This window comes from Onychomys torridus, chromosome 1 (assembly GCF_903995425.1).
Source record: "Onychomys torridus chromosome 1, mOncTor1.1, whole genome shotgun sequence".
In the NCBI taxonomy this organism is placed as follows: Eukaryota; Metazoa; Chordata; class Mammalia; order Rodentia; family Cricetidae; genus Onychomys; species Onychomys torridus.
In genome coordinates, this window is record NC_050443.1 from 721,604 (window position 1) to 746,380 (window position 24,777).

The following is a 24,777-nucleotide window of genomic DNA, read 5'->3' on the forward strand; positions in this document are numbered from 1 at the left end:
GGCTGGAAGCATAGGAGTTAGTTGTTAGCAGGACTATGAGCTGGGGAACTGGACAGAACTGTAGTTATGGAGACAGGATTTTACTTTACTTCCCAGAGACATCAAGTAGATGGATATAGAGGTTGGTATGTCTAGAATTATTCCTACCTTGAATGCCTGGTGGACCTATTGCTGAATTGATAGAATTTTGTCTTTGAGGAATAAAGTTAATAGACATAAGAATATAGTGTACATAGATTTTTTTTTTTCCTGTGTAGCAAAGCTCCCCTGGACCCTGGGGAATCAAAAGGGAAGGGGTTTTCAAGATAGGATAAAGTCACTAACATTAACTGAACATCATTTACCACAGGCCAGTCACGACTTTTAATCCTTCAACAACCCTAATAATGTGGTATTAAACCATTTTACAATCAAAGAAAATATGGTAGTGTTGTCCACTCCCCTGAGAGGTCTAGGAGAGGACCCAGCAGGAAGCTATCGTGCAAAAGGGTGAAGGTGGTTAATCTAGTGGAGTCTGGACGCCTGGAGTGTTCCCCGGCTGCTAATCACCAATGATCCCGGCTTCTCTGTCCATCTCCAGACAGTATCTTCTCATCCCACATGCCTACACCCAGTTTTGCTGAGGCAGGAGGCCACCAAAAGCAGAGTTGCTGCTATGCCAGTCAAAAGTAACTAAGATGCCCAAGCAGATGAGGACCAGCCCGGCCACTCCCAAACGAATGAGGTTTCCCTGAGTATAGTCCGAGGAGCCAGAACCTATGGGCCAAAGAGAGGGAGACAGGGTGTTGGTCCCATATCCCAGAGCCATGATCCTCTTCTGCATATCTGACACACAGATGGAGTTGTAGACTCAACTCCCAAGTCTCTAAATTGAATGGGGTTGATGTCCCTGGACCCTTGGGTCTGAAGAAGGCCCAGAGCACCTCACCTTCGGAACTGATGACCAGTGGCGGGCTGCGCTGTGACAGCACATAGGGAGCAGATGGTGTGTGGTAATAACAACTGTAGGTGCCCGGAGCATGGGCGCCCATCAGAGGGAAGTCAGCCCAGGGATACACGGAGTCGATGTACTGCAGAGGGGTCGCCACTCCCACGCGGTACAGCGCAAAACTCATGCCTGGCATGCGGCCTGCACAGCGCAGGCTTATGTTGGCTCCCGGAGCTACCACAGGCCCAGGCAATGCAACCAGTGTTGGTCTGGGCAGCTGATCTGTGGAACACAGGCAAGGTTTTAAGTAGGCAGGCTTATCTGTCTCTCCGTCCCCCTCTTCCTCCTCCCTTCTGTTCTGCCTCTCTTCCCATCCCCCAATCTCACCCCCCTCTTCCCATATGTTCAAGAATCTCTTAATCTACCTCCCTATCATCTCTCTCCGTGTGTCCCGCTTCCCCGCCACATCCATCCTCCACCTTAAGCTCATTCCTGTGCCCTTCTCCCATTCCTCCCGGATCTCACCTGTCACCAGCAGTTCTAAGACATTGCTGGACTGGGACCAGACACCCGGTCGCCAGTCTGTCCTGCGATAGCGGCAGTAATAACTGCCTCCCTGGGCCAGAGACACTTCCTCCAGGAAGAATTCAGCCAACTCGGTGGACATATCTCGGAAGAACAGGGGGGTAACATCACCAGTTCTGAAGAGTGCAAACCGCCAGGCAGGTTGGGGTGCACGGCACCTCAAAGTCACGTTGACTCCTGGAGTCACAACTGCAGCAGGATGAGCCCCCAGCCAGGGCTTGGGGTTTGAGGCTGGGGGAGCTTAATAAAGAAAAGTGCTTGGGTCCTCCGGACCCTCCATCCCAGCAGCCCCAGGAGACTTAGAAGAAGTTGGACAGACACCGATCTCTATTGATCTTAGATCACTATAAAGGAGAGGAGGGCTTGGAGTACAATTACAACTGGCCCAAACTAGCTGAAAATCACAGGAGTAAACTCTAACTTTGAGCTTTTTTTTGTTTGTTTTGTTTTTGAAGAAGGGTTTCTCTGTGCAGCAGCCCTAGATGTACTGGAACTTGCTCTGTAGACAAGGCTGGCCTAGAATTCACAGAGATCCTCTGCCTCTGCCTTCTGAGTGCTGGGATTAAAGGTCTGCACCACCATGCCCACTTCTAATTTTGAGTTTTCTGTTGTGGAATATTTGTTTACACTGTGAAGATGTGTCTTTGCCAAGGCACCTTCCGATTGGTTTAATAAAGAGCTGCATGGCCAATGGCTAGGCAGAAAGAGGGTAGATGGGACTTCTGGGGACAGAGAGGACTCTGGGAAGAAGAAAAGTGGGGCACCATTAAGACATGGAAGAGTAGGACACAGAAAATGGGAGAAAGGTAAAAGCCACATGGTAGAACATAGATTAATAGAAAATACGGGTTAATTTAAGTCATAAGAGCAAGTGGGACAAGCCTAAGCTAGTGGCCAAGCTTTTATAATTAATAATAAGTGTCTGTGTCCTTATTTGTGAGCTGGTGGCCCAAAGGAAAGTTTGACTATAGCTTTTCCCTGTAGTTATTTGTTTGTGCCCAGAAGTGAACCCAGGGCCTTATGCATTGTGGGTAATCACTCACTCTACCACTAAGATATAGCCTCAAACCTCCTCCATATATATATATTTTTTTGAGACAGATCTTGTGTAACCTTGGCAAGCCTTGAACTTGCTATGTAGAGAAGAATGACCTTGAACTTCTGCTTCTTCTGGGTTATAAGCATGAGCCACCATCAGGACCACCACCTCCCCTCCCCATCTATGCAGTACTGGGGCCGGGTGGGCAAGCAATCTACCAATCAAACTAAATTCCCAAGCCCTTCTCTGCAATTTTAAAGCATGGTTGCAAAAGAGAATACCAGAAATGGTTACTTTGGTTTTTTTTTTGGTCTTACTATACTGTGGGGTTTTGTTGTTGTTGTTGTTCATTTGTTTGTTTTGAGACAAAGTCTCACTGTGTAGCCCAGTTTGTTCTAGAGTTCACTAGTGGTACAGGCAGGCTTCAAACTTGTAATCCTGCCTCAGTTTCCAAGGGCTAGGCTGACAGCCCTGCACCACCACACCTCACTACAGGTAGCTACGGTTTGAACATGTTCCCCAGCTTAATCTTTGCTATAACAATGTTGACAGGTGGGTCTTCAACAGGTCATAGAATAGCGAGCTGAAGAGATGACCCAACAGTTAAGAGTGCTTACTGCTCTTGCAGAGGACAAGGGTTTGGCTTCTAGAACCTACACTAGGCAACTTATTACTCCTTGTAACTCTAGCTCCAGGGGGATCTTGACATCTCTGGCCTCTGCAGGCACCTGCACTCATGTACATATACTCTCACACAGACACAAACACATACACATAATTTTAAAAAAAAAGTAAATCTCTTTCTTAAATAGGTGATAAAACAGTGGGGTACATGTAACCATTCCTCAGTGAGGGCTAGGGGGTGTGGCTCAGTGGTAGAACATCTCTCTAGAATGCTCGTTGGGGGACTGGGAATGTTGCCCGGTGACAAAGTACTAGCCCACTACGTACAAGACCATAGTTTCAAACCATCCCTAGTACATATCCAAACAACAAAAACGTAACATGGTTAATGATCCAATAATTCCACTGCCTCACCATACACAGGCATAAATAAATAAATATTTATTTCATAATAAATTTAAATTTCATAAATAAATTTAAAATGTAAAAATAACTGTAATGATTGGGAAATATCTCCAAGACAAATTGTTAAGTTTAGCATTTAATACCCAGAGCAGAAAGGGTCATGAAATACCAATTTTGATCTGGCAAGAAAAGGGGGAAGTGTGTAAATGCGTGATGTGTATGAATGCATGGAAAGCTTTTTGTGGGATCTGAAGCTTGTTTCAGGAACATAGGAAGGGGAAGAGGAAGATTGTTATATCTTTTGGTAATAACAGAGTCTTTATAACAATGAGTACCCATTAGCTGTATCATTTAAAGTAACAGCCAGTGGTGGAGGTGGTGGCAGCAGCGGCGGCTGCGCACACCTTTAGTCCCAGCATTTAGGAGGCAGAGGCAGGCAGCTCTCTGTAAGTTCAAGGCCAGCCTGGTCTACAGAGTGAGTTCCAGGACAGCCAGGGCTACACAAAGAAATCCTGTCTCAAAAAGACCAGAAAGAAAAAAAGAAAATAATAATAATAATAATAATAATAATAATAATAAATAATAATAATTAAAATCAGGGGACAGATGACTCAGCAGTTAAGAGTACTTGCTGCTTTTGCAAAAGGCCGGGGCTTGATTCTCTGCACCACATGGTGGCTCATAACCTCCTGTAACTCCAGTTCCACAGGATCCTCAGCTAACTCTGCCAGCACCAGACATGGATGTGGTGCACATACATGCATACAGACAAAATACTCACCTCTAATGGTCACTAAAGGGATGGAGGGAAGAGAAGGGAGAAGAGAGGGAAGGGAAGAGGCCAAGGAGGAAAGGAATGGAAGAGGGAGGAGAGGGAGGGGAGAAGGAGGGAGGTGGGGGAAGGAGACAGGAGAAAAAGAAGAAAGAAAAGGAACAAGGGAGTTAGGGGAAATGAAAGGATGGAAAGAGGGAGAAGGGAGAGAAGAGGAGGAGGAGGAGGAAGAGGAGGAGGAGGAGGAGGAGGAGGAGGAGGAGGAGGAAAGGGGAATGAGGAAATCTGGGGTGAAGCTGGGCATCCAAAGAAAATGATTTGGTGGAGATGGGGTTGTGAGTAGCATCAAGGAGAGCACTTGGAGTCCGCCACTCACCTGTTGGTGTGAAGTCCCCATGACACACAGGCCCTGCAGAAGGTTAGGAGCCAGCTCTTTCCAAAGCCCTTTGTGACTACCAGTCTTCCCTCACTGGAAGCCCTGGAATCTGATTACACAGTTTCTTTTTCCTCTGGGAAATAAGAGTCCTATCCCTGTCTTCTTTAGGATCCAGCAAAACTCTAGACTTCCATTCCCCAGGTACTTAAGAAGCCAGTGGTCTGACCTAAGAGGACGGGCCTCTGCTTTCCCTCTTGGGGTTTGGAAGTCTGGATGCCCTCCTCTTTCCAGTGCAGGAGTCCTGCCCAACTGTCACGAGAACTGAGTATATTCCTTGACCCTAGATATCACTTACTTTCCTCCTGCCTGGAGATCCAGAGAAATCTATGCTCACCCCAGACCCAGCAGTCTGTCTTCCCCCATTTAGGACTCCAGTATCTGGGTACCAGTCCTGACTCTTTTTTCTAAACTGGATGTTGAATTCCAGATAATGAGATACAGCTCTCAGCCCAGCCAAGGACCCACCCACACACAGGGGAGGGACAGCTCACAGAGAGTCAACAGCTGGAGGATCAGCGACAGGACCATGGCCGGCACTCTCCGTGGAGCTGGGGAAAAGGCTGGCCCTGCCTCCTATCCTCTGAGGAAATGAAGCAGCACCAGAAAGCCATGCGAGAGCCCTGTTTAGGGAAGAGAGGAGTCAGGTGGAGGCCACTGGGTAACCGTGTCATTGCCGCGTTGTCTTGGAAAAAGTTGCAGGAGGAATAGTCACAGCCTCCAGTACTCATTAATTCCATTAATGTAGGGGAGGAGAGCTGGGGATGTTGTAGCTAAGGGTGTTGTAGACTGCTTGCCCAGTGTGTTCTAGCCCCAGTGGTGAGAGGAGAGGAGAGGAGAGGAGAGGAGAGGAGAGGAGAGGAGAGAGAGAGAGAGAGAGAGAGAGAGAGAGAGAGAGAGAGAGAGAGAGAGAGAGAGAAGGAGGGAAAAACAAAACAAAACAAAAAGGAGGAAAGGGAGAGAGATCCTTGGTGCACAATACATACTATGCTGGTGAAAAGAGAAGGCTCAGATTCCATCAGTGCCTCACAGTCCCGGGTCTCGCTGACTCAAGCCGATAACTTTTTTTTTTTTCAGTGATGTGCACGGTTAAGGAAACGGTGGCTCAAAATAAAAATTAAAGACGGCGCGAAAATGTGACAGTCAACGGTAAAGGACTTGCCTAAAATCCACCAGCTACAGCCTAGGGACGAGGTTCAGTGGGAGATGGGTAGTCTAGCCTGTTCTGGTTTCAATCTCCAGCGAGACTGAGGGGCGGGGAAAAAAATGCTGTGAGCTGCACGCTCGCAATTTAAAGCACAGAAAATCCTTAATCTGCCGGGTGGTGGTGGTGGTGCACACCCTTAATCCCAACACAGAGGCAGGTGGAGCTCTGTGAGTTCAAAACCAGCCTGGTCTGCTGAGTGAGTTCCAGGATAGCCAGAGCTACACACAGAGAAACCCTGTCTCGAAAAACAAACAAAACAAGTCCTTAATCTATTTGGTATCAATTTAGAACTTCCAGAATGAGGGGCTGTCTAGATGTGACCTCATTGTGAAGTGGACTTTCTTGCAGAACTCCAGGTTATTTTGATGCTTTTTTTTTTTTTTTTAAGCTAAAAGAAAAAGTTGAGACCAGCAGGTGTGCAAAGTCCTTGTGGTTTAAATCTTTGCGGCCAAGGGTCTCCGCAAAGTTTAAAGCGTCGGCTAAGCCTCGCTCGGGAACTACAACTCCCATCGCCCTCACCTTCCTACTCCGCTACTTCTACTCGGAAAGACGCAGCCCAGGGGGCGGAGCTTTGCGCAAAGGAAGGGACCACAACTCCCAGTGAGCTCCGCGCCCTGGTCGCCTCCAAGACCAAGATGGCCGGGAGTAAGTACCGGCTTGCTTACCGGGAGAGGTGCTGGGGGCTCAGATAGGTCCCAGGGAGCCGTGGGCTGACGCGTGACTGAGGCTCAGCAGAGCTCTGGGGGCGCGGTGGGATCCGTCCCAGAAGAGGGGCGCGGCGGTCACGAGGGTGCTCTTGCAGAGTAGGAGTGGCAGGAGAGGGCTAGAGGTCACCGCAGCAGCCCCCAAGGGTGACTCTTCTCCCACCTCTCTAGGAATCTCCGCCTTCCTCAAGAACGCCTGGGCGAACGAGCCGGTACTGGTGGTGTCCTTCTCCGTCTGGGGTCTCGGTGAGTGCTGCAGGAGCAAATGTGCATCCTCCACCCTGAGGACATCAGCCTTCCACAGCTCATCCTGCATCCCCCTTGCCCGTTCTGTGCCGACATTACCGTAGCCTCCTTTCCTCACCACCCTACACACCAACGCAAGACAGCCTCGCTTGTACTTTGACTTCGAGGTGCCGAGGTCCGTCGTAGGCAGATCTCCCAGCAAGCCTCTCTGCTGAAGAACCTGCCTCGGGACAGGGCTGTTCACAGTTCAGATGCACTGAAAGCCCTGGGAGGTGACCTGTTAAGCAAATTCTGATAACGAAGGGCTGGGGTGAGACCTGTGGTTTGGTAGTTATCACAGTCCCATAGTTATTGTCAGTGTCGCTGCCCCGGAGTGTGATAATGAAGTTCTAGAACCCCCCACCAGCCCGACTTCAAAGACCTAGAATAGATTTAATGTAGAAAGTGTTAAGATAGTTATTTGAGGCACGCTGATTACATTTGTGTGTGTGACTATCACCAGTCGGTTGTGGAGGTCAGAGGCCAACTTGCTGGAGTCAGTTCCCCCACTCTGGGAGTCTCAGGGGTTGAACTCAGGTTGTCAGCCTTGGCAGTAGGTCCTTTGACTTGCTGAGCTCTCTCACAACTCCAAGGTTAAATACTTTCTAGAACTGATTTTATTTTTACCTTTTCAGTTTGTTTGTTTTTAAATATAAGTGACACACCATTTAGCCCAAGCTGGCCTCAAACTCACAGCAGTCTGCCTTGGCTTGTCAAGTTTTATTACAGGCACAAGCAAATCTTTGTTTAAAAGTGTGTGTGTGCCTGTGGAGGCCAGAGAGGGCAGAGGGCAGTTGTGAGCTAGTGAACATGGCTGCTGGGAATTGAACTCAAGTCCTCTGGAAGATCAGCAAGTGCTCTTAACTGATGAGCCATTTCTCCACATTTTAAAGATAGATTTATGTATATATGTGTTTCTGTATGCCACATGTGTGGGAATGCCCACAGAAGCTACATGAGTTTGTGTCAGCAACCCTGGTCTATTAACATTTCTGTTGCCAGGCAGTGGTGGTGCACTTTAATCCCAGCACTCAGGAGGCAGAGCCAAGCGGATCTCTGTGAGTTTGAGGCTTGCCTGGTCTACAGAGCGAGACCCAGGACAGGCACCAAAACTACACAGAGAAACCCTGTCTCGAAAAAAAAAAGTCCTGTTATATACCCATCTCCACTCCCGAAGACTCCTGGCTACAGCCCACATGGGCTAATCCAAAAGCTGTCAACTTGTGACCAGCCTTTGGGCCTCATGTGTTCTTGAGTACTAGGCTCCAACCTCTCTGCTACTCCCCACTCTCAAGATTTACACTGATCTGTGATAAGTGGGGATGGTGGAGTGCTGAAGGACCCATGAAGGGTCCTCCTGGTTGTGCTGGCTCTTCCTGCTCCCCTTTGCCAGGGCTGTTTCTACCCTTTCCCCACCCCTCGAGAGCCACTTCATCCTTGGATCTCACATGTATGCCTTTCTCCACAGCTATAATTATGCCCATAATCAGCCCCTATACCAAGTATTCTGGCATGATCAACAAGGCCACACCCTACATCTACCCAGGTGAGCAGAGACCTGTGCTGGGGGCGGGGTAGGAACAGCTGTGTGGGAGAGTCCCTGCGGCATTTTGGATGTTCTTTGTACTTTTAACTTAACGTGCTTTGAGTTTCTCGCTCCAGATTTCTGGTCTCTGTTGCTCTGTCCTGTTAGAGAGATCTCCCTCATTTGGCTACCTCTGCTGAATCTCTGGCCCTACTCTCCTCTTTCTCACCTGGCGTCCAATACTGTCTGTGAATATAGAGACAGACTAGCTCTTCTCTCCAGGACCCTGGAGATCTGCGATCTCAGTCGCTCATCCTTCTATTTCACAGTGCCTGTTCGAGATAATGGGAACATGCCGGATGTGCCCAGCCACCCCCAGGACCCTCAGGGCCCAAGTCTGGAATGGCTTAAGAACCTGTGAATACTCCTGCTGATGGAAGAGGCCTCCTTCCATGTTGCCCCCCAATAAAAATGTGAGAAACAGCTGTACAGTCTTTTCCCTGGTGAGTTTGTTGTTTTGAGAGAAGGAAATCTCACTGTTTATGTAGGCTAGGCCGACCTAGAACTCAAATGTGTAGCCAGGGTGGCCTCACACATATGGCAGTCTTCTGCCTCGGCCTCCAGTCCAAGACCTGAGTGTTTCAGGGATGGGAGCAGTGGACAGTGGCCTAGACAAGTGTACACGGGGAGTCTGTTTATTGGGGAGACAGGGTTAGTCAAAGGGTGGGCTTGCTAGTGTAGGGTAGGGCAGCAGCTTGTCCGGCCCTCTAGAAACCCAACTTGAATCCAAGGCCTCATCTGCTTCAAAGCCAAAGTCTTCCTCAACCTTAATCTGGAAAGATAAGCAACAAGATGTGAGTGGATATGGAGACCTAGGAGACATAACCTGTCCAACACATGCACCCCAATCAGCCTGTGGGCACCGGTTCCCAGGGCCATTCACTTTCCAGCAGCCCTGCCTAACAAGTATCCCTCAGCTGACTTCCTCTGTTCCCACATCTAGTCATTTTCTTCTTCAAACTCTAGCCTAAAATTTCCAACTCCTCTTCCCTGTCCTACCTGACGTTAACCCTGTTGCCACTCTGCCCAGCCCTCCCCCAGCCCCCAGACCCCTCAAAACCCAGCCCAAGATTCTCACCACGCCTTGGCCCCAGCCCTCGGCTCCCACCTGTACTGGGGCCAGTTCTGGGGTCAACGAAGCCCCCACCCGTGGTGCCCTCCGCCTCTTCCGCCCACTGGGCCCCTCGCCAGGGGCTGGACTGCTGGGGTCTAGGGGTGCAGGTGTCCTTTGGGGTGGGGAAAGCCCCTCTTTCTCTGGAGGCTCGTTCTCAGCATTGCCTGGGGTGGGGACATCTGTGCCTTGGCTGCCATCATCCTGGTAAGATGCACATTGGAGGCAGTTAAAGACTTAATTGGACTCCCCACTCCCCTACCTGCCTGAAGACCAGAGCTTACCTCCAACACGATGGTGAACTGGCTAGCCCGGTAATCATCCCCATACGAGTCCAGCACCCTCATGAGGAACCTGTGTGGACAGAGATGCAGTTCTGGGGCATCGTATCTTCTGGGAAGGGAAGTAACATCATAAAGTCCAGATCTCCCTTTACTTTAATCTAAAGTTGTCCCAAATTAGAAAGGTTTGGAGCTCTGCAGCCTGAGAGCATAGCCTGGGAACCTGTCTGACCCAAAGTCTGAATGACAGGTGACATACGTTCCCGGTCTCTAAACTACACGATGTGATTGTCAGCATCTGGCGATCATTCAATTGAATTCCAGTTTTGTTGTTGGTAATGAAGACTGAATCCAGGGCCTTGCACATGCTTCACAAGTATTGAACTGCTGAGCTAGGAGTCCCAAACTTCTTACTTATTTATTCATTTATTTGTTTTTTGAGATAGGCTTTCTCTGTAATAGCCTTGGCTGTCTTTGCTTTGTAGACCAGGCTGGCCTCGAACTTTCTATGAAAGTGAGATTCACCTACTTATGTCCTACGAGTGCTGGGATTAAAGGTGTGTGCCACTACACCTGGCTCCAAACTTCTTTTTTTGTTGTTGTTGTTTGTTTTTTGTGACAGGGTCTCATGATCTAGCCCTGGCTGGCCTTGAACTTTCTATGAAGAACAGGCTGGCCTTGAAGTTACAGAGATACACATGCCTCTGCCTTCCAAGTGCTGGGATTAAAGGTGGGTGCCACCACCTGGCTTGTCTTATATTTGAAGATTGTGTGCCCAGTCACTAGATGTTGATACAACAGGTCTGGGGTGAGGCTGGGAACTTGATTTTGTAACAAGACCCCTAGTGGCAGGGTATGACAAGTGGTCCAGAGACCCTCTGGGAATGTGGCTGTGATCCAGGTAGAGAGTTTAGAGACTTCATCAGACATACTGGATTGTTAAGGGGAGTTCATTCATTCAGCTTGGGTGGCTAATTTCTCAACTTCATGTTTTACCTACAGAGGCCAACAACCCCTATCATCAAGTCCCCTGGTCCTACTGTAAAGTAAAATCTTGACTAGCCAAGGAGTGAGTGTCGATAAAATTCCAGCATCCAGGAGGAAACAAACAAAAGAGCCTGCAATATACAGGGAGAGCCTTTCTCTCAAAACAAAAAGGCTGGCGAGATGGCTCAGCTGTTAGGAGTACTTGCTGCCCCATCATGAGGACCCCACTAGCCACACCAGAGGGTTCACAAATCCCTCGAACTCCGGCTCCCAGGCTCTCTTATGGTCTCCACAGGTGACCTACATATGTGCATATAAACAATCACACACAGAGACACAAAAGATTTTCAAAAATAAACTAATTAAAAACAAACAAACACCTGGGCATGGTGGCACAAGCCTTTAATCCCAGCACTTGGGAGGCAGAGGCAGGTGGATCTCCAAGTTCAAGGCCACACTGGCCTACACAGAGAGTTCTAGGACAGTCAGGGCCACACACACACAAAAAAATCCTGCCCTGAAACAAAACAAAGAAGAAAACAAACAAGGGCCGGAGGGGTGGGAGCATGCTGCGCTTCCTGAGGACCTGAGTTCAGTTCCCAGCACTCGAATTGGGTAGCTCACAACTACCTATAATTCCAGCTCCATTCTCACACTTTTTTTCTTTTACAGTACTAGAGGTTGAATCCAAGGGCTTAGAGAGATGGTTCAGGGATGGGGATTTAGCTCAGTGGTAGAGCACTTGCCTAGCTAGCGCAAGGCCCTGGGGTCGATCCTCAGCTCAAAAAAAAAAAAAAAAGAAAAAGAGAAAGAGAGAGAGAGAGAGAGAGAGAGAGAGAGTTCAGCAAGAGTACTGAATGCTCTTCCAGAGGACCCAGGTTTGGATCCTAGTACCCACACGGCAGCTCACAACCTTCTGTAACCAGAGGATCCAATGCCCTCTTCTTGTCCACTTCACACACGTGGTGCACTGGCACACGTGCAGGCCACACACTCATACAAATAAAATAAAATAAAAACTTCAGGTCTGGAGAGATGGCTCAGAGGTTAAAGAGCACTTTCTGCTCTTCCAGAGGTCCTGAGTTCAATTCCCAGCACCCACATGGTGGCTCACAACCATCTGTAATGAGATCTGGCACCCTCTTCTGTATACATAATAAATAATCTTTAAAACTCTGAGCCATCTCTCCAGCCCCAAATAAATCTTAAAAAAAAAAAAAAAAAACTAAAAAGGACAGAGAAGAACCCTGGCAGACTTCATCAGCTCAGGTAATAATCCACTAGTCGGAAGAACCTTCTCGCCTGTCCAGTTGTACTGCTTCCCAGATTCTGTTCCCCTGTACCCATTCTGCAGCCCTCCCCCTCCACCTCATCACCAGCACTGCTGCTGGGCCCTGCCGCCAACTCTGCCAGAATCCCACTGCTCAGGTGCAGACCACACCAGTCTAAGTAGCAGACTTCAGACTCTCAGGTGCAGACCACAACATTTGGAAGAACAGGCACAGGCTACAGCTGTCAGAAGAACAGGGCAACACAATGTCAAAAGAACAGAGATCCCCTGTGCACCAAAGGCCAAGCTAACCTCCAGAAGGCCATCTCCCAACTTGGATGGAGACTCATTACTAGATCAGTAGTCAGTGCTAGCCACCAGAAATCCAGGCCACAAAGACTAGAAGACTAAAAGGAAACAGAAACCAAGGAACAAAACATCCATCCAACAAAGACAAGCTTATAAATCAGGACCAGGAACTGTAGTCATCCCCAAACCAGATGCCTAAATGCCAGTTTAAGAATGTAATCAACAACAGCCAGGGCACTATGGCACTACAAGACCCCAGCCACCCAAACACAGTAAAACCTGAATATCCAAGGCAACTGAAACACAAGAAAATGGCCCTAAAAACAACTATATGAAGATGACAGAGGTGACTAAAGAGGAAATGAAAAACTCTCAGAAATCAAGGAAAGACAATTAAAAAATTGGAGGAAATAAATCCTTTAAAGAATGCCAAGAAAACCAAGAAAAAACAAACGAATAGGTGAAGGGAACTATTCAACACATGAAAACTGAAATAGAAACAATAAAGAAAATGCTGGGCAGGGGTGGCGCACGCCTGTAATCCCAGCACTCGGGAGGCAGAGGCAGGCGGATCTCTGTGAGTTCCAGGCCAGCCTGGTCTACTGAGCGAGATCCAGGAAAGGCGCAAAGCTACACAGGGAAACCCTGTCTCAGAAAAAAAGAAAGAAAGGAAGGAAGGGAGGAAGGAAGGAAGGAGAGGGAGGGAGGGAGGGAAAGAGAGAAAAGAAAAGAAAAAGAAACAGAAAACACAAACTGAGGGAATGCTAGAAATGGAAAATCTGAAGTGAACAGGAACTACAGACGCAAGCATCACCTACAGGATGGAAAAGATAAAAGACAGAATCTCAGACATTGAAGATACAATAGAAGAATAGATTCACCAATCAAAGAAAATGTTAAATAAAAAAAAAAAAAACTTATAACACAAACATCTAGAAAATCTGGGACACCATGAAAAGACCAAACCTAAGAATAAGAGAAATAGAAGAAGAATCCCAGCTCAAAACCTCAGAGAATATATTTAACAAAATCATAGAACAAAAATGTCCAAACATGAAGAAGGACATACCTATAAAGGTACAAGAAACTGACAGAACACCAAATAGACTGGATCAGAAAAGGAAATCCCTGTGCCACGTAATAATCAAAACACTAAACATATAGAACAAAGGAAGACTATTAAAAGCTGCAAAGGAAAAAGGCTAAGTAATATATAAAGGCAGAACTGTTAGAATCACGCCTGACTTCTCAAATCAGACCCTAAAAGCCAGAAGAGCCTGGAGTGCAGACTCTAAGAGACCATGGATGCCAACCCAGACTAATATACCTAGCAAAACTTACAGTCACCATAGATGGAGAAAACAAGATATTTTATGACAAAGTCAAATTTAAAACATATCTATCCACAAATTCAGCCCTACAGAAGACACTAGAAGAAAAACTACAACCCAAGGAAGTTAACTACACCCATGAAAACATGGGCAATAGATAATCTCACACCAGCAAAACCCAAAGAAGGGATCCCCCCCCTGCCAACACACACACACCAACCACAACCACTACCACCATCACCACCAACAACAAAAGAACAGGAATTAACAATCAGTAGTCATTAATATCTCTCAATATCAATGAACTCAACTCGCCAATAAAAAGACACAGGCTAACATAATGGATATGGAAACAGGATGCATCCTGCTGCATACAAGAAACATCTCAACATCAAAGATAGACATTACCTCAGAATAAAGGGTTGGACCTAAGAAGTAAGCTAGTGTAGCTATCCTAACATCTAATAAAATAGACTTCAAACCAAAATTAAACAAAAAAGATGGAGAAGGACATTTCATATTCATCAAAGGAAAAAATCCACCAAGATAATGTCTCAATTCTGAACATCTATGCCCCAAATGCAAGGGAACCCACATTTGTAAAAGAAACATTACTAAGCTTAAATCACACAATAAACCCCACACAATAAGAGTGGGAGATTTCAACACCTCACTATCAAATGGTCATCCAGACAGAAAGAAAACAGAGAAATAACAGAACTAACAGATGTTATGACTCAAATGGACCTAACATATCTACAAAACATTTCACCCAAACACAAAAGAATCTAACTTCTTGGCACCTCATGGAACCTTCTCCAAAACTGACCATATTCTCAGCCACAAAGCAAGCCTCAACAGATACAAGAAAATTGAAATAACCCCTTGTATCTTATCAGACCACCATGGAATAAAGCTGGACTTCAACAACAACAGAAACTACAGGAAGCCTACAAACTCATGGAAACTAAACAACTCTCTACTGAATTAACAGTGGGTCAAGGAAGAAACAAAGAAAGAAATTAAAGACTTCCTAGAACTTAATGAAAATGAATGCACATCATACCCAAACTTATGGGATACAATGAAAGCCATGATAAAAGAAAGGTTCATAGCACTAACTCCCTTCATGAAGAATTTGAGAGAGCTCACACTAGTGACTTAACAGTACATCTGAAAGATATAGAACAAAAAGAAGCAAACACTCCCAAGAGGAGCAGAAGGCAGGAGATCATCAAACTTAGGGCTGAAATCAATAAAATAAAAACAAAGAGAACAATACAAGGAATCAATGAAACAGAGTTGGTACTTTGAGAGAATCAACAACATAGACAAACGCTTCTCCAAACTAACTAAAAGGCAGAGAAAGAATATGCAAATTAACAAAAATCGAAAATAAAAAGGGAAACATAACAACAGACAATGAGGAAATCCAAAGAATCAACAGGTCATACTTCAAAAACAGGTAGTTTACAAAACTGGAAAATCTAAAAGAAATGGACAAATTTCTTGATAGATACCACTTATCAAAATTAAATCAAGATCAGATAAATAATTTAAATAGACCTATAACCCCCAAGGAAATAGAAGCAGTCCCAACCAAGAAAAGCTCAGGGCAAGAAGGTTTCAGTGCAGAATTTTACCAGACTTTCAAATAAGAGCTAATACCAGTACTCCTCAAATTATTCCCCAAAACAGAAACAGAAGGAACACTGTCAGATTCTTTCTATGAGGACACAGTTACCCTGATACCCAAACCACACCAAGATTGAACAAAGAAAATTACAGACCAATTTCCCTCATGAACATTGATGCAAAAAATACTGAATAAAATACTAGCAAACCAAATCCAAAAACACAAGGAGAAGATCATCCACAAAGATCGAGTGGGCTTCATCCCAGGAATGCAAGGATGGTTTAACATACAAAAATCTGTCAATGTAAAACAATATATAAACAAACTGAAAGAAAAAAACACATGATCATCCCATTAGATATTGAAAAGGCCTTTGACAAAATCCAACACCCCTTCATGATAAAGGTCCTACAGAGATCAGGAATACAAGGAACATTCCTAAACATAATAAAGGCAATTTACAGGAAGCTGACAGCCAACATCAAATTAAATTTCCATTCCACTAAATCCAATTCCACTAAAATCGGGAACAAGACAAGGCTGTCCACTCTCTCCATATCTACTCAATATAGTACTCAAAGTTCTAGCTAGAGCAATAAGAAAACAAAAGGAGAATTGGAAAAGAAAAATTGGAAATTCAATTTAATAAATTGGAAAATAATAAGTTAAAGTATTGCTATTTGCAGATGACATGATAGTATACATAAGCGACCCCAACTCTACTAGGGGACTCCTACAGCTGATAAACATCTTTATCGAAGTAGCCAGATGGACACAAGATTAAATCAAAAAAATCAGTAGCCCTCTCATATACAAAAAATAAAAGGGCTGAGAAGAAATCATGGAAACAACACCCTTCACAATAGTCACAAACAATATAAAACATATTAGGGTAACCCTAACCAAGCAAGTAAAAAATCTGTATTGACAAGAACTTATAGTCTTTGAAAAAAGAAATTGGGGACAATATCAGAAAATGGAAAGATCTCCCATGTTCATGGATCAGCAGGATTAACATAGTAAAAATGGCCAAATGCAATCCCCATCAAAATTCCAATATAATTCTTTACAGACCTTGAAAGTACAATACTCAATTCATATATAAAAATAAAAACACAGGATAGCCAAATAATCCCATACAATAAAAGAACTGCCAGAGATATCACCAACCCTTATCTCAAGATCTACTATAGGGTTATAGTAATAAAAAACACACAGTGTTGGCATAAAAAAGACACATTGATAATGGAATTGAATGGAAGACACAGACATAAATCTACACACCTATGGACAGTTGATTTTTGGCAAATAAGTTAAAAATATACAATGGAGAAAAGAAAGCTTCTTCAACAAATGGTGCTGGCATAACTGGATGTCAACATGTAGAAGGCTGCAAATAGATCCATATCTGTCACCATGCACAAAACTCAAGTCCAAGTGGATCAAAGACCTCAACATAAATCCAGTTACTTTGAACCTGATAGAAAAAAAAGTGGGGAATAGCCTTGAACGCATTAACACAGGAGACAACTTCCTGAATAGAACACCAGTAGCACAGACACTAAGATCAACAATTAATAAATGGACCTCCTGAAACCAAAAAGCTTCTGTACGGCAAAAGATAACATCAATAGGACAAAATGGTATCCTACAGAATGGGAAACCAAACCCACATCCAACATTTAAAATATATAAAAAACTCAAGAAACTAGAAATCAAAAAACCAAATAATCCAATTAAAAAACGGGATACTGAACTAAATAGAGACTTCTCAACAGAAGAATCTCAAACAGTAGAGAAACACTTAAAGAAACATTCATCATCCTTAGCCCTCAAGGAAATGCAAATCAAAACAGATCTGAGATTACACCTGTCAGAGTGGCTAAGATCAAAAACACAAATGACAGCTTATGCTGGAGAGGATTTGGAGCAAGAGGAACATGCCTCCATTGCTGGTGGGAGTGTAAGCTTGTACAGCCACTTTGGAAATTGACATTATGATGACTTCTCAGAAAATTAGGAATCAATTTACCTCAAGACCCAGCCATACCACTCTTGGGCATATACCTAAGGAATGCTCAATCATACCACAAGGACACATGCTCATCTATGTTCATAGCAGCATTAATCATAATAGTCAGAACCTGGAAACAACCTAGATGCCCTCAACTGAAGAACGGATAAAGAAAATGTGGTACATTCACACAATGGAGTACTACTCAGCTGTTAAGAACAATGACATCAGGAAATTTGAAGGCAAATAGATAGAACTAAAAAATATCATTCTGAGTGACGTAACACAGACCCAGAAAGACAAACATGGCATGTACTCTCTTATAATTGGATATTAGCTGTAAAGTAAAGGATAACCATGCTACAAACCACAGACCCTGAGAGGCTAGGTAACAAGGAGGGCCCAAGGGAGCATGCTTGGATCTCCCTGGGAGTGGGAAACAGAAGATATTTCTTGGGTGGACTGAGGGAGGATGGGGATGGAAACATGAAGGATAAGGTTGGGGAATGGATGGGGAGAGTGCTGAAAGAGACAAGTGGAAAGGAGGGGTAATCTGGGGTCAGGCAGAAACCTGGGATAAGGGTAACTCCCAGGAATCTTCAAGGATGATTCCAGCTAAGACTCCCAGCAATAATGGATACATAGCCTGAACTGGCCATTCCTGTGGCCAGCAAGACTTCCAGTGGAGGGACTGGGACACCAACCCAGCCACATAACCCTCGATCTACAGTCTGTCCTGCCTATGGGATGTGCTGGGGTAACAGTGGCATAGAGGGAGTGACCAACCACTGCCTGGTCCAGCCGGAGACCCATGCCAGCAGAGTAAGCCCATTCCTGACACTGCCTGGAGTGCCAGGACCCAGAGGCTGGGTGACCCAGAGACCTAGGATAGAATCAAAATGACTGGAGAAAAAAAAAATGTCAATGTAATATTCCCTAAAGATATTCTGCCATACTCATAGATTGGTGCCTAGCCCTATTGCCATCAGAGAGGCTTCCTGCAGCAACGGATGGAAACAGAGGCAGAGACCACAGCCTAACAAACATCAGGCAGAGCTCGGGGAATCCTGCTGAAGAGAAAGGACAGAAGGATTGTAGGAGCCAGAGGGGCCAAGGACATCACAGGAAAACCCACAGAATCAGCTGACCTGGTTCATAGGAACTCACTATGAATCAACAACCAGGGAGGGACAATCTAAGCCCTCTACATACGTGTGACAGTTGTGTAGCTTGGTCTTCTTGTGGGACTCCTAACAGAGGGAGCAGGGGCTGTCCCTAATGCTTTGACTGTCTCTGACCCTTTTGCTGGCTTCTGAAATATTATTTCTCACACCGGGTTGCCTTGCCCAGCCTTAACACAAAGGGAGGTGCTTAATCTTACTGCAAGTTGATTATGTCTTGTTTTGTTGATACTCATGGGAGACCTGTCCTTTCTTGAACAGGAGTAGATGGGGTGGGGGATGGAGGAGAGGTAATGGGGAGGGACTGGGAGGAGAGGAGGAAAGGGAAACTGTGGTCAGGGTATAAAATAAATAAGTAAATTCAAAATAAAATTTTAGGGGTTGGGGATTTAGCTCAGTGGTAGAACGTTTGCCTAGCAAGCACAAGGCCCTGGGTTCGATCCTCAGCTCCACCAAAAAATAAATAAACAAATTAATTAATTAATTAATTAATTAATTTTTAAAAATGACAGAGAGATTGAACTCAGGGCCCTGCACACGCTAGGCAAATGTTCTATGGCTAGGCCACATGCAATTAAATTGTAATTTATCAAATATAAGCAAAAATAGCCATCTGTAGCTAGCAGCTACCATACCTGACAATGTATCCTGGGAACTGACTACCGGGCGATGCTGTAGAACAATCTTTTTGCACACTCCGAATATGTATCACTCCCACTGGCTAATAAAGAGCTGACTGGCCTATAGCTGGGCAGGAGGTTAGGCAGGAGAGCCAGACTAAGAGGATGCTGGGAGGAAGAAGGGTGGAGTCATGGGAATTCATAGGAGTTGACAGACAGATGGAGAGGGAGCAGGAGATGAACGTGCCATGCTAATATAGGTACCACCATGTGGCAGAGTGTAAATAAGGAATATGGGTTAATTTAAAATGTTAAGAGCTAGTTAGTAATAAGCCTGAGTTATTGACCGAGCATTTATAATTCATATTAAGACTGTGAGTGGTTATTTGGGAGCAGGTGGTTGGGACAGGAAAACTCCACCTACAGGGTGAGGATCTGGGAGTGTGAAGATAGATCAGCAGGGATGGTTCAGAAGGAACTGCCTAGGAGGACCCAGACACTGGGAAAGTGTTCTTAAGGAGGGCCCATAGAGTTAAATGTGCCAAGCTGTGGAACTGAGAAGAGCTGGGTGGACTTGGCCTCAAAGTGCTCTGAATCGTAAGCTTATTCCTGTGTCAGTGGGATACAGCAAGTGGGCATCTGACGGTAGGGCTCACACCCTACCTGACCATGGGGATACCAGTGCCCGGCAGGAGTACTGACCTGAGCTTGCCACTGTGAACTCTAGCTCAAGCCTCGATGCAGACTCTAGATGCTACTGCTTGCTACCCTTAATTGGAAGATGCAGCTCAGAGACACAGCAGGTAAGCCCTGTGCTGCTTCCTTCCTGCGGTCCTCTCTGCTTACACGGAGCAAACGCTCTGTCCTACCCCTTACTCCAGCCCCTGGGCCAGCTCTTCTCTCCAAGACCCAATTCCACTTCTCCATTTATCGCATTCTGGGCCCATGTCTTCAGCTCTGTCCCTGTGCCCTGTGAAGGCCAGGAAGATGAGCGATGGCACACAGGGTGAAAGGTGGTGGGAACACGTGGGAGCAGAGGTGCTGGGCACACAGAGCATGCAGCATGGTACCTGCGCTCCTGCTGCAGTCTCCGAGTTATCCTTTGCACCTGGTGGAGCCTGTGCAAGACTCGCTCATTCACCTGCAGGAAGGCAGAAGAAACATCCTCAGAGGCTCTGGCATCTGAATGCTTGGTTCCCAGCTGTTGGCACTATTTGGGGAGGTCTAGGAGGTGTGGCCGTACTGGCGGAAGTACATCCGTCAGACCAGGCTCTGAGGTTTCAAGAGCCTCACACCATTCCCAGGACTGTTTCTCTGCTTCATGCTTGCTGTTCAAGATGTGAGCTCCCAGCTTCCTGATGCCTCTGCTCCACTATTTGGGATTTGAACCCTCTGGAACCCTAAGCTAAAATAAACTCTTCTTCAAGTTGCCTTGGCCATGGCATTTTATCACAGTAACAGAGAAGTAACTAATACAGAAGCCCAGGTCAGCTGGACTTCATCTATTCTCCTATCCACTTATTCAGTGTTTCTAATGCCATGCCTTCCGTGTACCTGGCTCTATGGAGACATCTCAGGGCCCAAGGCCCTACTTCACTCACTCCTTTCTCTGGCCCATTGTGAGCTGATCCTCTATTAGACTCCCCAGAACACACTCCTGGTCTAGAGATGGTCTTTCCACATTGTTCTCTTGTCCTATTTCTCTATTTATTTTGAGGCAGCATCTCACTATTAGTCATGGCTGGCCTAGAACTTGCAGAGCTCTGCCTCCCCTTTATCTTTTCTTTTATTTTTTTGGGGGGGGAGGGGTCTAGACAGGGTTTCTCTGTGTAGCCCCGACTGTCCTGGAACTCACTCAGTAGACCAGGCTGGTCTTGAACTCAAAAGACCCACTTGCCTCTGCCTCCTGAGTGCTGGGATTAAGGGCATGCACCATCACTGCCTGGCTCCTCTACTTTTTCTTAACACACACATCTTCTGTACTTGGTTTGCTTACTGTCTGTCTATCCACCCACAACATAAGCTCCCTAGTGACAGCAATGTGCCTGAGTCCCCCAGGCTTAACAGAGCCTGCCTGGTAGAGCCTCAGTTGAACCTTGCTGAACGAATGATTAGGGAACTTTCCACTTCGAATCTGGAATACCTCCTTTTCCTAGTTACTGTTCTATGGCTGTGAAGAGGCACCATGACCAAGGTAGATCTTACAGAAGAGAGCATTTGCTTGGGCTTGCTTATAGTTTTAGAGGCTTAGTCCATTACCATCATGGTGGGAAGCAGACAGGCATGGCTCTGGACCAGTAGCTGAGAGACTTACATCCTGATTTGCAGGCAGCAGGCATAGAAAGAGACTGGGCCTGGCACGGCCTTTTGAAACCTCAAAGCCCACCCCCAGAGACACACCTCCTCTTATAAGGTCACACCTCATAATCCTTCCCAAATAGTTGGCTAACTGGGGAACAAGCATGCCAACATATGAGCCTATGAGGCTATTCTCATTCACCCACCACACCCTCCCGGGCTCAAGCTTTCAATGCATGGCTCTCAGTTGTTGGTAGGAGGCTTGGGAAAGTTTGAGAAGTGCATCTGTCTAGCAGAAATCAATTATTAGGGCTGGGCCTCTGAATGTGGTTTCTGTGCTTCCTGTCTTCCTCTCTGCTTCCTGGTACACAATGATGTGAAAAGCCTCTTACACATGCTCCTGTCTACACAAACTGAGTCGCCCACTGAGCATCCTCACCATGATGCACTGGAGTCATGAGTCAAAATAAATCTTTCTTCCTTTAAGTTGCTTCTGTTGGGTGCTGGGGTCATAGAAATGTAAAAGTCATTAATACAAGCACCAAAGTGTTTGGCAGATACCAACAGTCTGCATGTCAGGTATTAGACCCAAAGATGGCCACCGTAATAAGGGCCATCGGAAGTCCATTAAGCCAATACGTGAATGATAAATAGGAGACAAATGAGCAACAAGTCAGAAAGAAAACACGTTGGCAAGGAACAGCCCCTGAAGTTTCGGGAGGCCCCAGCCCAGGCATGGAAGGAAAGGGATGTGACTCAGACAAACAGAGCCTAGGACATGGGCTGAATGTCCAATATGTTCCTTCTGATCAGAAAGACCCCCAATTTCCTGCTCTGCCACTCATCAGCTGTGTGGATTCTTACAAATTACTCAACTTGAACTTGGGTTTCTGAATGTGGAATCTGTTCTTAGTGGGGTAGATTAAGAATGGAGGCTTGGGCTGGAGAGATGGCTCAGAGGTTAAGAGCACTGACTGCTCTTCCAGAGGTCCTGAGTTCAATTCCCAGCAACCACATGGTGGCTCACAACCACCTGTAATGAGACCTGGCACCCTCTTCTGTGTACATAATAAATAAAACAAACAAACAAACAAACAAAAAGAATGGAGGTTTAGGGGATGGAGCAACAACCTGGCAGGTAAAAGTGCTTACTTGGGGGAGGGGAAGGACTGGCGAGATGGCTTGTTGGTTAAGAGCACTAGCTATTCTTCCAGAAGACGCAGATTCAATTCCCAGCACCCACAGAGTGGCTTACAACCATTTGCAACTCTAATTCCAAGGGATCCAATGCCCTAGTCCAGCCTTTGTGGTATTAAGCATGCACAACATGATGCACAGACATACTTGCATGCAGGCATAACACACATGCAGGCAAAGTACTCATAAACATTATATGTGTGTACGTGTGCGCTCATGCATGTATACACACACACACACACACACACACACACACACACACACACACACACACACACACACACACACACACACACACACACACACACGAGCACACAGAGTAGGAAGATCCACTCTGAATGTGGGCAGCACCATTTCCATGGACTGGAAACCTGTAACTTAATAAAAAGGAAAAGTGAAGCTGAGCACCAGTATTCATCCCCCCCTCCTTTGCTTTCTGACTATGGATGCAACATGACCAGCTGTTTCAGGCTCTTGCCACCATGACTTCCCCGCTATGATGTATCCTCAAACTCTAAGCCAAAGTAAGCCCTTCCTGAAGTTGCTTTGGTGGGTATTTTGTCATGACAACAAGAAAAATAATGAATATGTTCTGGAAGAGAGCACTCCGGGTGCCTGGCACAGAGTTCGACCCACATAGATCTGTTCATTTGTTCTAGTACAAGAGGACACGAGAAGAAGAGAAGGAAACTGGGAGGAGGAGGAGGAGGAGGAGGAGGAGGAGGAGGAGGAGGAGGAGGAGGAGGAGGGGGAGGAGGAGGCGGCGGCGGCAGCGGCAGTTTAGGCCAGAGGACCCCCAAAATGGGAATCCACACTCACCTACCTGCTCGATCTCCCGGCAGCGCCGACCGAGAGCCTGGTACTTTCTTCTGTTGAGTTCCCGTTGGCGACGCCTGCGACCCCGAGCTGCCTCTTCCTCTTCATCCCGCTCCCGGAGTCCTGAACCACCCAGACCGCCGGACACAAACTCCACTTCTGTCTCTAGCTCACTCTCCAGGATGTGGCCACCAAACAGGGGAGGCAGAGCCAGCTCTGAGCCTGGAGGCGCTGAGAACTCTTCAAAGCCCACGGCTGCCATGGTCCTGTAGGGCCGAGAGGTTTCAGGAACCGTGCATTCGGGCTCTCCAGTCCCTCCTCAGACACTCGGGTCCGGGTCCAGCCCCAGCCTTCCTCCCTCACACCCTGGGGTCCAGGCCCGAACTCTCCTCCCTAACACCCAAGAATCAGACCCTAGCCTCCGTCCTCACCCCCAGGAGTCCAGGCTCTACCCCTCCTCCCTCACATCCCGGGGTCCAGGCCCCAACAACCCTCCTCCCTCACACCTAGGAATAAGACCCTAGCCTCCTCCCTAGATCTTAGTGACCACGCTTTTCTTGCTCTCAGATCCATGAGGGCACACAAACTCCTGGTCTTCTTCCATAGGATGCTCCAGTACAGCTACCAGCATCCCAAAAAGATTCTAAAAGAAAACAACTTCACAAACTACAATCCCCACCCGCCTTAAGATCACTACGGTCGACTGCTGCACATCACGCAGCACTGTTTTCGGATTTCTCGTTTACGCAAAGCTCAGCTACTCACCCCTCTCTCTGTTCCAGCTCCATTTCTTGGATCAGGAGATACCTCAAGCCTCAAATAGGTGGAGCCGTGCACAAAACTACCTGTCCCATTAGGCCTTGCGACACAGGAAAGCTTCGTGTCTTCTGGGAATTATAGTTTCCTACCCCCACCTTCGTTTGCACCCGACTCCGAATTGCGGCTTGAAGTGCTTGGTGTATCCTCTAGCGCCTCCACCGATCGTCTTGTCTTCGTCGTCACCGTCTTTATTCCTGTCTCGTCGCCGGGTCATAGAGCCAAAGCGATTTCCCACTTACCAGGCTCGACCCACAACGTCGCACGAACTCGCCGAGCTCCACTCCTCGGCTTGCCGTCCAGCGAGGCAGCTGCTAATAAAGTTGTTGTCCAAACGCTGCCG

The 24,777-nt window shown here is 46.5% G+C and overlaps 3 protein-coding genes across 6 annotated transcripts; 1 reads left to right on the forward strand and 2 right to left on the reverse strand.

Moving 5' to 3' along the window:
• Positions 1 to 243: 243 nt before the first annotated feature.
• Positions 244 to 6,139, reverse strand: Oscar (osteoclast associated Ig-like receptor). Of its 2 annotated transcripts, XM_036197475.1 has the most exons (6): positions 5,773 to 6,139; positions 5,281 to 5,409; positions 4,730 to 4,762; positions 1,454 to 1,753; positions 929 to 1,210; positions 244 to 756 (listed from the first exon to the last, which is right to left on the reverse strand). In XM_036197475.1, the coding sequence occupies exons 2-6, from the start codon at positions 5,315 to 5,317 to the stop codon at positions 605 to 607; spliced, it is 804 nt and encodes a 267-aa protein (XP_036053368.1). In that variant the 5' UTR covers positions 5,318 to 5,409; positions 5,773 to 6,139; the 3' UTR covers positions 244 to 604. The 2 variants fall into 2 exon arrangements, with proteins under 2 accessions (XP_036053368.1, XP_036053377.1); XM_036197484.1 differs by lacking the exon at positions 5,773 to 6,139 and having other exon boundaries at positions 1,454 to 1,597; positions 5,281 to 5,651.
• Positions 6,140 to 6,555: 416 nt separating this feature from the next.
• Positions 6,556 to 8,996, forward strand: Ndufa3 (NADH:ubiquinone oxidoreductase subunit A3). Its single transcript, XM_036197559.1, has 4 exons — positions 6,556 to 6,638; positions 6,869 to 6,943; positions 8,451 to 8,528; positions 8,837 to 8,996. Exons 1-4 carry the CDS (start codon positions 6,629 to 6,631, stop codon positions 8,926 to 8,928), a joined length of 255 nt encoding a protein of 84 aa, XP_036053452.1. The 5' UTR covers positions 6,556 to 6,628; the 3' UTR covers positions 8,929 to 8,996.
• Positions 8,997 to 9,176: 180 nt separating this feature from the next.
• Positions 9,177 to 24,771, reverse strand: Tfpt (TCF3 fusion partner). 3 transcript variants are annotated; one of them, XM_036197518.1, is made up of 6 exons: positions 24,384 to 24,771; positions 23,626 to 23,884; positions 20,378 to 20,448; positions 9,963 to 10,032; positions 9,676 to 9,882; positions 9,177 to 9,339 (listed from the first exon to the last, which is right to left on the reverse strand). In XM_036197518.1, exons 1-6 carry the CDS (start codon positions 24,404 to 24,406, stop codon positions 9,220 to 9,222), a joined length of 750 nt encoding a protein of 249 aa, XP_036053411.1. In that variant the 5' UTR covers positions 24,407 to 24,771; the 3' UTR covers positions 9,177 to 9,219. The 3 variants fall into 3 exon arrangements, with proteins under 3 accessions (XP_036053411.1, XP_036053403.1, XP_036053419.1); XM_036197510.1 differs by having other exon boundaries at positions 9,646 to 9,882; XM_036197526.1 differs by lacking the exon at positions 9,676 to 9,882.
• Positions 24,772 to 24,777: the final 6 nt, after the last annotated feature.